Source organism: Octodon degus, unplaced genomic scaffold (assembly GCF_000260255.1).
Source record: "Octodon degus isolate 3935 unplaced genomic scaffold, OctDeg1.0 scaffold00003, whole genome shotgun sequence".
NCBI lineage: Eukaryota > Metazoa > Chordata > Mammalia > Rodentia > Octodontidae > Octodon > Octodon degus.
Window position 1 is genome coordinate 35433570 of NW_004524579.1, and position 11728 is coordinate 35445297.

General features: G+C 39.6%; 1 protein-coding gene across 3 annotated transcripts in view; it reads left to right on the top strand.

The window, feature by feature from the left end:
- Positions 1-6749, top strand: part of Wdr7 (WD repeat domain 7) — a 438292-nt gene extending 431543 nt beyond the window's left edge. For all 3 annotated transcript variants that reach the window (XM_004623683.2, XM_004623684.2, XM_023715190.1), the window contains one exon: positions 4019-6749. In XM_004623683.2, coding sequence (XP_004623740.1) covers positions 4019-4222 — 204 coding nt within the window. In that variant the 3' untranslated portion in view covers positions 4223-6749. The remainder of the gene's footprint in view (positions 1-4018) is intronic.
- The last annotated feature ends 4979 nt before the right edge of the window (positions 6750-11728 follow it).

Genomic DNA, 11728 nt, shown 5'->3' on the forward strand with positions numbered 1-11728 from the left:
GTTAGCTTTTCTTTTAACCTCAGAGTCAAGACTATTCACTAGATGCTGTCATTGAGATCCCTGTTTTCCTCTTTGAGTTCTCGTTGTTTCTGGGCTTTGTGAAGCGTATTGGGCCTCTGTGCCTGTGCCTTCCTGTGGCCATAGTCCCTAAGCTCACCTGCACCAGGTATTGTCTCCAAAGGCCAGAGCACTCCAGCAACTCGTCAACACCCAGGCCTTTTCTGCCCCTCAAGCGGGTAACAGGGTTTAAGATGAAGTCCATTCCTTGAGTGCTTAAATTATACCCAGCTCAATGTTGAGATTTCAGTGTAACACATGGAAACGGGCCACTGTGGCTTCATCAAGAAAATACAATGAAACCTCTTGCAAAAGTGTAATGATCTTTTGTTTGAATTATAGTATCCAGAAAGCAGTGTTGGATCTACTGCTGTTCTCCCCAAATTGTCTAAGCTGATTTATCTAGATACATGTTGTTTAGTTCTAATGATGTATAGAACACTTTTATATATTCCAGTAAGTGTACTATAATATATGTTGAAAACTTAATGAAGTCTTATTAATACAGAGCCTTGCTAAAGCTATCAACTATTAAAATCTTTGCTGAGAAATGAGTGTTAATGAGAAATATTGGTTAGATCATTATTCAAGTGAGACTTAGTAAAAGGTTATATGCAGCATTACTTACACTGGGAAAAGCACTAAAACATTTCCTGTTTTGGTGAATTATATCAGTATGTGTTTCTGTGCTCAGAAAATATTCTTCACAGAACTGGTTTTATGAACCATATTTTTGAAGGGAAAAGAAAAGCCAAAGTTGCATTTTAGTTACATACTCAGCTATTGAATAATGTGATTTGGTAATCTTTCAACCCTGTGATTCTGTGACATCATATTCTTGCAATTTGAGTATTTACTTCAGTGTATCTGCTGTTGCTAAAGAATATTGTGGTAATGAATGCATTAGTAATTCCCACACTTAAACTTTACCACCATGGTCCAATAAATAAATGTTCTCTATCGGGAATGCTAATAATAAATTAGATAGTTTCATTTATTTTTTTCTATCATTTAATAGAATACTGTTCAGCCATTTAAAAACAATGATGTAAATCCATAGTCATTAACATGGAATGATTGCCCTCAACATTTTGTTGAATGAAAAAACAGACCATAAAAGTACTTTTATTAATATTAATGCCTATAGGAATTCACAGGTTTCACTATGCATTTGTATGCATGCATGTTATGCTTTCAGCATGTCTACACTCCCTTCTCCTACCATTCCCCACCTCCCTCATATTAAATTCCCTCCCAGTTCATTCTTAGTCCTTAATCTTCCCTCTTCTGCTTTGATACCGTCTTTTTTTAAGTTTAGTTTTCATGTATGAGAGAAAATAATGTGATAATTGGTTTCTGTATCTGGCTTATGTGAAGCCACCTTTTAATGTATGTCTATGTAAAATTCTGTCTCTCTCTCTCTCTCTCTCTCTCTCTCTCTCTCTCTCTCTCTCTCTGATATTGTTTACCAAAATGTTCATAGTGATTTTCAGACATTGCAGGAGATTTGGTGGGTTGGTACTCACAGTATTTGAATCTTTTACACTATAATATATCTTCACATTCAAGAAAAAACTTCATATTACCAAATACTACAATTAAATTTGGTTTTTACAGATTCAAGGTTTAAGTTGCTGTTACTATAGCATAGTCTTTAGCTGGTTGCCAATGAAAAAAGTTATGTTGAATAGCAGAATTGTTAATTGTTTCACCAGTGAGAGTTCTTTAGCTGAGCATATGGAATAATTAAGTCACCTTTGCTAGCTCAGATCACTTCCTCTTTGGAGGAGGCCATAGAGAAAGGATGGTCTGAGAAGCAAAGAAATTTAATGAACACAGAGGTCTTAGCTGTATGAACTGGATGCAGCTATAACATTTATGTACCTTACAGAACTGTACATGGCCCTATATTGAGGCAAGAAAGATGTTTCATTTTATCAAAGGCATTGAAACAAAACAGGGAGGACTTAGGTTAAAAGGGAAGCTGGATATAATAACAGCTTTTCCTGAACATCTTTCCATCTCTATAGCATTCCCATAACATACTCTGTTCCTCTTCCCTATTAGCTCTCTTTTCTTGTACATAACTAAATTTCTTGAAAGAAGTAAAAATGGGAAAGCAGCTATGTGTGTTATATGCCCTTTGCATTTCAAGCCACCAGCAGAAATCAAACTTCATACATGTTTTCATAAAAAATCTATAAAAAATAAAAAATACTTTGCAATTATTTATCAACTGAGAAATTAGAATTTTAAAAAGCGCTGTATGCTTCTTGATGCCAGTTAATTTTAACCAGCAATTTTCTGGATCATTTAGATCTGTTCTGTAAGGGGGATAAATAATACACTGTTATTAAAAATAATAATCATAATATACTGTTATTTTTTATAGACGTGAAAACTATAAAATTAAACTCACCATTATCTGTATTTATTCAATCTGGGAACTTCTGCCTACTTCAGTAAAACATTTATTTTTTGCATTTTGTGGACTTTTTGTGGGAAAGAGGTTTGGGAAAGGGTGACAGTGAGGTAGTGCTTCGCCTTACGTGAAAGTAAACTTTAGTGGAAAGAGTTAACAATAACCATACATTTGGTTTTAAAATGTGACCTCATACACTAGTGATTTTTTTTCACCTCTGTGTTGTGTTCGGCACTATTATTAATGCAGGAAAATCAGTAACATTAGTCATCTTAAAAGGGTTATTACTCAAGATGATTTAAATTGTGAAAATGTCAGTGGAGCCTGCACACACTCTGCTAGAGATGCTGTGATTTACGCCCTCTGACACCATCCTGCTGCTGAGAAGGGCTGGAAAAGGAATGGCTTGTAGTTTGCACTGATCCACATGCAGAGCATGATAGCAGCAACAGCACATCTTAAATGTCCTAGGGTTTGATAGGGTTTCATGTAACAACCATTTATATATGTTGGATCGGTGTCTGCATCCTTCCGCCAAATTCCTAGCATCTTATGCATATAGATAGAAGTTTCACTGGTGAGAATTAGAAACAAAATTAGTCCAGAGGAAAAGAATTATTTCTAAGGCTTCTTTTCTGATTTCAGTATGCTTTCTATGTGGCTTATAATAGCACAAATGATGCATAATGAAAACATTTTAAGTTAATACTTGGAATCTAAAGGAACCTTCCAACTCAGTTGCTCTGGAAACAGTTTCCCTAGATAACTGCAGTCTAATATTTAGCAGTTTGACCTGAATGCATAGTTATTCATTATCATAGTTTTCATGTTATTTTTCAGTTATGTGCATATATTAAGAAAATTTAAATTTAACTCAAATCCAGAAGGCCTGCCAAAAAGCAGAAATCACCAACTGATAGAAAGGTTATTTTTGACACAATGTGGAGAATGTAGTAGGTACCACAGCAGTGAGATGATATTGGCTTGCTTTTCCCGTCAAAATAAGCGAGAGTTTTTAGAGCCCATTTTTAAGAAGCAGGCGAGGAACAAAGCTGTCGGTAATGGGGCTGAGGGGCTGGATTTGAAGCTCTGATTGGTACAATATCACTCATTTCTATAGTTTAACTTGTCATTTTCTTAAACTAATTATAAACCCCAAAACTTGTCTTCATGACTCATCCTTCATGGATTCCCTTAGCATTCCTGTAAGAAAGAAAAAGGTCTGCAGTTTTAAATACCTCCACTTTCCAAATACTGCCTAATTGAACTATTTGATTAACAGGTATAATTTAGTGCCTTCTGAAAGATCAGTGAACTCCCCTGCTTTTACCAACAAAGTTAAATTTCTCTAGATTTATGCACTTACAGTAATAGCATGAGAACAGTTTTAGACCTACCCAAAGGAGCCCTGTGGAGATTTGGAATAAGTTTAATGTGAGTGTGAATAGCCATTATGGAACCAGAAGAGATGGAAGCCCTCTGTGAAGGGGAAAGGGTCTCTGAATGACATGTGTGCTCTCCTGTCCTCTGTCCCTCCAGATGAACACGTCACTACTGGGAAGCATTGGTATGCTGAACTCGGCGCCTCAGCTACGCTGCATCAAAACCTACCAGGTGCCCCCTGTGCAGCCGGCTTCCCCTGGCTCCCACAATGCCCTCAAGCTGGCCAGGCTCATCTGGACCTCCAACCGCAATGTCATCCTCATGGCGCATGATGGGAAGGAACACCGCTTTGTGGTCTGATACTGCTTCCTGTGGCCCTCATTGTGTCTTAGTTCTATACACTGTAGGCCAACGTTGCTCTGTCTTACACTGGATCCTTCCTCAGTGCCTGCCCACCCCATGTCACCCGGGGCCTGGTGAGGTCTGTGCCACTTGCGCATGTTTCTTGGAGGCAGACTCCCTCACAGGCCAATTCAGAGGCAGGCACTCACTGCTCGACAGGAGGTAGCCATCCTGTCACTAGGTAGTTTTTCCCTGCCAGGGATGGGAGGGGAAAACCGATGGTTCCTGGGAACGCTCTTGTTGCTTGGTGCAACAGAGCCTGAAAATCAATAACCACTGTGATTGCTCTCCCACCCCGTCAGCATTTCCAGCCCTCACAGCCCAGCTCTGAGGTGCTGCTCCAATCTGGCTGTGCTGGCGCGGGGTGTTGCAGTGATGTGGCAGTCTTCATTAGTGAAATTACTTCCCTTTGGATTTCCGAAACACGCTGTTGTTTACCGAAGATTCTGTGTTTACATAGATTTTATTTTTTCTTCTGGTGATTGCTAGGAAATTGCTCTATTCAATTTCCTAGGATTTAGCCACCACTTTCTTTAGTGACACATAGGTGATTTGAGATTATTGAGGAAAAAATATATACATATGTATGAAATGTTTTCCTTGTAGAAAATATAATTTTCCAGACATTTAGCCTTCTAAAATGCTCATTTCCTGCTTAAAGGATAGTATATTTAGTAATTTAAAATAAAAATCACTACTTATGATCTAGCTAGTATAATTATCCATTCACTATAATTAATCTTTTAAGGGACTTTTGTGATGAAGAACTATGTTTGAAAGCATAGCATATCCCGAAAGTAAAGATTCCTGTGTACTGCTGCCGATCCTTTTGTTCAGGAATGAGCATACTCCTTCCCTCTGTTCATGGTAAAACTTGCAGCAGCCACACATCAGCTATCACATGATAACTCTAACTCAGTCTTCCAACCAATGGTGAGTCTAAAGGAAAACTAAAAAGGTGTTTTCTAAAGCAAGAATGCTACAAAATTATTAGCGATGGCACGAACGTTCAAGAGCGTGTATTGCAACGTGAGGCTCTCAGTTGCTTTGTTGGAGCAGAAACATTGCAGTGCAAGTGTCCGTCACGCTTTAGAGTCAACTTCAAGTAGACCGCCATTTCCCTACGTCAAGGTAGACTGCTCTGGCTTGTAGTAATGAAAAAAGATCCATCAAATCCTATTTGGTGTGAATTTCACAGACTTCCATCTTTATATAATGGGACTTCTGTTTGTTGGTTAGTCTGTTAGTTGGGGAAGTGGTCTATTAAGTATGAGAAAAGAACATGATTTATTAAATTCAGAGAAAATATGTAAAGTTCACAGAAGAACCAATATAATAATAAGAGATTTAAGCTAAAAAGCGTAGATGGTCAGAATTTATAAACTAAAAAGATAAGCTCAAGGTGTAGGAACAAATATATCTGTTACTTTACTGAAACAGGTTATTAAAGAACATATTATGAAATCAAGACCACTAGAACATCTCTTTCCTATTGATATGTTATTTCCATTGGTGGCTAAACCGTCCTCCTCCTTGATCTTATATGTTGGGTGTTCTCTCAAAAGTAAATTTTTGCCACATGCATGTACATCATCTTTATAACAACTCTCTATGTAGATTCCAAGAAAGAAACAAAGAAATGTACAGTGTAGACTCTGTGTGGTAAATAGGCTGTGTGTTCAGTGTGGATGGAAAAACGTGCGGTCCACTTAGTGTATCCACTGGGCTCCTGAGTCTGCATACTCAGCACCCGCTTACTGTACGAACTGAAATGGAAATTAAGCTATTATAGGCAACAGAACTATTTGAAATAATGAGGTAAATTGTACCTTAGAATGTTTCTTTTTAAACAAAGGGTACTGTGTGTCAGGGAAAAGGCGTGGGACCACTAGGCAGGCCACTGCAGATGCACAGCTGGACCCACCGTGGAGACTGGGACAGAACTGAGAGGGCCTGAAGAACAGATCCCCTGGATGAGGACCTCCCCTGCCCTCCACATCCTGTGTGCCGGTAGCCACACTGATGAGCCAGTAGGCACAAGGTCTGTAAAACTGCAGGGGATGGCAGTGGATGACGAGGTGGCATTTCTAACCACTATACTAACATTTACATTCTTGTTAATATAACACTGTCCTTGGCTATTTTGACACCCACAGTCCTAAACTTCACCCCAGCCTGGATTGTTCAGCGAGGTAAACTTTGTGCTTTCATCAGTGTACGTACTTAGTATTTTATTGATTTCATTGGCCCTGCATTTGAACCTGTCCTTGTAAATGTAAAGATGTATATGGCTTCGTTGGTAATTTACAAGCAAAAGATGATGTGACGTGACACTTACATGAAAATGTTGTGATGACTGAACTCACTGGGCACAGTGAGAGAATCAAAATGTCTGCCTCCCAAGACATTTCTGGATGATTCCACTTAATAGATTCTATATGTATTAAATGTCCCTGTGTACATATGTGTGTCAAATAAAACTGAATTGTACTGAAGATTGTTTTTTTACCTCTTACTGTTTTTTCCTAATATTTACTCCTCTTAAACATTCTCAGTTGAAATCCCTCTCCCAATTCTGTTGTTCATTATTCATTTCACTGGAGAAACACAAACTTCAGGAAATACAAATTTTTTCCTCTCAAAGGACAGAAGCAGAGGAAAAGAAAAATCTCACCCACAGCAAAAAAAAAAAAAAAAAAAAAAAAAAAAAAAAAACTACAGAGAGGTGTGCTTGCCATTGTCATTTAAATTAACTGAGCTCACAGTGTGTTTAGATCTCTCTATCATCATTTTTTCATTTTATCAAGACAACTTTAATATTACATGCATGCCGATTGAATGTTTAGGCTTGCGCCTCTGTACATCTTTTGGGATATGAATGATTTTTGAGCAATTGTATCATTTTGTGCTAACATCTCAAGATTTAGTTTTGCAGTTCATGTTGATCCTGCCTTGGTGGCATTGTGCATCTCAGAAGCAGGGAGGAGCCTACCAGGCAGAGGGACTCTACAGCACCCTCTTCGGCTTGGGCAGGGGCATGACATGCATGTTCCTTTACCTTTTCCCTAAGTTACTCCTAAACAGACTGTTGATTGTCCTAAATTATATCTTATCAGACCTGATGACATGGGTTGCCTGCCTCTTGGGATCTGGGATGAGGTCATTAAATTCATCTCACTTAATATTCAGCTTGGAGCTGAATTTGAATCCCTGAGGTAAAGAGTACATAATTGGTTTGCAGCGAAAGCAAGGGTTACAAACAGAATAGGTCCTGTTCTCAGACCACCAAGTGTAAGTAGCAAATGTACCTTTCTTTCAGATAAGAACACAGAGAGCTTGAATTGAGTCAATCATCATGTAACACTGTAATCTTCTCTAAGAATTAGATAAACATACAAGAATTGACTGAAACATCTTTGGTCCTGTCACATGCCCACTGTTGGCCCTGGGAGTTGTATTAATGCTCCCTGATGACTCAAATGTATCCATATAGGAAAATAAGACCAGTAACAGTTCTGTATGATTGGTGATCACATAAACTGATCAAATGTGGAAAGGGCATGACATTAATAGGAAGGTAAATCCAAGCAGTGCTGGGTGAACTTTCACCTTTCACCCCTTCGCCTGATGGACAGAGCTGAGTGTTGAAGAAAATCAATACTTGGGAGCCAGGAGGGAAATATTTCCACCCTCTAACTAGAGAATGTATTTTGACAAGGCCAAGATAATCCACGGTGCACAGGAGAAAGAGAAAAGAAGACTCATTTTTAAAGCTTGACACTTCAAGGTGTTTTTGTGCAATGGTTTAGAGATCGTCAATACATACAAATACCAAAGGTCAAAAAGAAAAGCCAGAAGAGTTTCAGAAATTAGATGTTCCTGTTCTTTTTGCTGTTTACAAACTAAAAAAGACTACAGAAGGGTTTGTGCTTGTCATTGTCATTTAAATGAGCTGTGTTCACAATGGCATCTCTTCTTTAATCCTTACATTGACCATTGCATAGAGGCAGCCTGATGAATAGTGCGTACTGGCAAGGTGTTCAGACTTCGTGCTTCTGTGCACCTTTTTGGACATGAATTGGGCTTTGCGTGAAGCCAATTTTTGTGTCACTTTATGCCAACATTTCAGGATTTGGTTTGCACATTGATCCTGCAGTGATGACATAAATCTTAAACCCTACTTCACATTTGTTCCCTTCATTTGTATGAGAAAAAAGTTGATGTACCCTTAGAGTTTACATTGTTTCTAGCTTCCCCAAGTCCCTTTAAGGAAATTACTTGTAAAGGTCTCCTAATTAGGACTCTTGTAAGTGAGAAGCTTATGCACCTCTGGGATAGAGAAGCTCCTCCCATTCTCAAGCAAGACTGTATCCATTTATTCTGTGGACAAATACCTCCATCAGGTGGATATGGATTCTTTTCTTTACTGCATATTAGAAAACAAGCCAAATGGTGCCCACACCTTCCAGACAAGCTCTAATGACAAAATATACTAAGTATAGAGTCATCCTCAATGATGTACCTCATCAGGATTGCCAGAAATGCTTTCTTCATGAGGCAGGAACAGCACAAGTAAACCCAGTCTGGACAGCTTAGTGACTTAATGAGACTCTTGTTTCAAAAATAAAAAGTTTTGGTTCATTGCAAAACTTGGATTCACTCTCCAGTGTCATGAAAGTCATTGAAATGATGGTGAAAATACAGTCCCAACTCATACACCCTCTTTCTCAATAATCCCATTCTATTCTGAAGAGACATGTTAGGTCTGCTTGGTTTCAAAGGAGAATGCAGCCAGTCAAGATTCCTCAATATTCTGAGATTTCGCAGAGAAGATCAGGGATATATCATGCCCGAACTGCAGCAGGTAGCAAGTCAGTATGAGCTCCGTTTGTTAAATCCATGAGACTGCACCTGTAACCTGCTTAGAAGAACAGCAGCAGCTAATAAGTACTCAATAAGTGTAAGCTAATATTTTGGTATTTATAATTTCTTTCTGGGCATGGATAAAATTTCTCATATTCTGGGAATATATTGTTGAATTTTTATTGTTTTGTGTTTTCATCTCTATCTGTATACCAAATGGAGATCTAGACATGTATCCAACAAATAATCTGCTTGTAATCACCAGCCTCTTTGCCGAATTGCTGTGTGCTCCCATCTCGCTTCTCATGAAAGTCTGGAGTCAGGAAGAGATGTCGAAACACATGCCAGTGGCTGGGACTGATCAGTTATGGCTGATTCTACAAAAAGGGAAAAGATCATATGAAAGTCAGGATTCATGTTAGCATCTGAGATAACATTGAACTACTTAATGAGTATCTTTGTAAAAGATGTCCCAGAACAGGACCCTGGGAAAAGTACTGTAGAATGAGTTGTGTAGAAACATGAAAGCAAATAAAACAAAATACGAAGTTTTTGTTGCCAACATCTTATTTTGAGTAGAGTCAAACTGATAGCATTTCAGTTTACCCAGAAATAAAATATAGTCTATAAAACTTGACCCACTCAGTAGCATTTTGCTTTAGTAAAAACATACCAATAATTTAAAGATGTGGCAATGAAATGTTATTTCTATCCAATCACCAAGCATTAACTGAATCTCAGTATAGGACAAGCATGTTCCACACTTGATCGTTGCTAAAAGGCCAATAAGTGATAAGCATATGTTCTATATTCTGTTTTCCTCTTGCAGATGAGCTCAACACTATTAAAAAAGTACTATAAACAGAGAGGGATGAAGAGCAATGAAGAAAAAGGGTGATCAGTTCTGGTGGGGCACTGTCTAATTAGGCTTGTGGAGAGCAGTCATTGAGCTGGGCCTTGAATAAATAGAAATTAATTGGAAGGGTGGAGGGAATGGAAGGAAGAGATTATAGAAGCCAAACCTTTATGTGATCTGAGCGGTTTAAGCTACTTCAGACCTACAACCTGAAGGGTACTGGTAGACGTTCATTAACAACTTACTATCTGCAATTACAGATAGCTAGGCTCCTTTGTTAAAGGATACTTGAGAGGTACAAGGCAAAGACACTAGTAAAAGATTTCTCTTAAGTTTCACATTCGATTTGATTTTTTAAGGAAAACCTCCTTTCATTTTAAAGCTAAGTTATATGTTCTCCTGATCCTAGAGTATAGTCAGCACAGCAAGTTGGGTACCTGGCATTGTTCTGCCCAGGTCATCCCACCCATGCTGGAAGCATTTATTCCCCGGTTTCTGGGAGTGTTGGCATCTAACAGCTCCCTGCTGAGTCCTTCCTGGAGACTGCCTCCTAGCTGAAGACCATTCTTGGCTGAGGTTGTGCCCCCTTTCCCAGTGTTACCACCTAGGAGATACAAAGACCCTGCCTGGAGTTCCATCACAGAACAGCTGCAAAAGGCCTGAGTGCTGCCAAAAGCCTTCATTGAAGGTGTCACAGCTCAACCTTTGCCTAGTCCCACTTGTCTTGTCTGCAGCTGTGAATCATGAGAACCCTGCCCCATAAACTTCCTGTAGGCAGATAGATCTCTCTCACATGGTCCTGACAGCTGGTACCAGGGAAAATGGGTTTGGGATCAGGGTCACTCACCCACTGGCCCATAGCAAGGAGGATGGAAGTGATTATGGATGTCTCTAGCAGGCTAAAGCTGGACTACTATTCATGCTTCCATTGATGATGGTGTGGAATTCAAGGGAGTATGCCGAGGGTCTGAGAAGTAAGGGAGAGCAGAAATTCTAAGAACAGTGGTCGTGGGTGACAGTTCTGTGTGCATTGGGAAAAGACAATGAAAGGCTAAGGGTGATTAATCACCACTTAAAGGATAAATGGGAAAGCCAGAGAGATTTCTTGGCAGTGTCTCAGGAGAGCTCATCTATAGTCAAAGATATGCTGAGAGCCAGGCTCAGAACTCACAAGATGGCCTTGGAAGGTCTGCTGCCCCAGATCACAACCCTAACTGAGAAGGAAAGGGCTGCCTGGCTTGATACATTTGAACAATCTTGAGTCCCCTGATTCCAGTGGACTCCCTTGAATCTGAGTGGCTTGCTCCTCCCAGTAAAAACTCATGCTCTCTCTTTGAGGATAATGTAGAGGCTTCTCCTGTTGCAAGACAACGTCTGTCTCCCACTTCCTGTACCACTCATCCGACCAGTTGACTGCAGTCACAGGGTAACCTGGCTGCCAGATTGCTGGGCTTGCTAAAAAAGGAAAAGAACCATGTCCTGAAGAAACCATAGGACCTTGCCAACATGGTCCTGTAGACCCCGTGAGAATTGAAGGACTGGATTCTGAAGGTGCTGGGACACCAAATACAAAGAAAGGCAAGGGAGAGTTATGGATATGGGACTGAGACATTGGCAGTACCCCAGGGACAGGATGCTGACCTGCTGCGAATCAGCTGCTCAGCTTGGAGAAAACAGTGGCTGACACTCTGCCAAGAAGAAATGCCAGAAGTGCCATGCAGACTGAGGAAAGGACCAATTTCAGA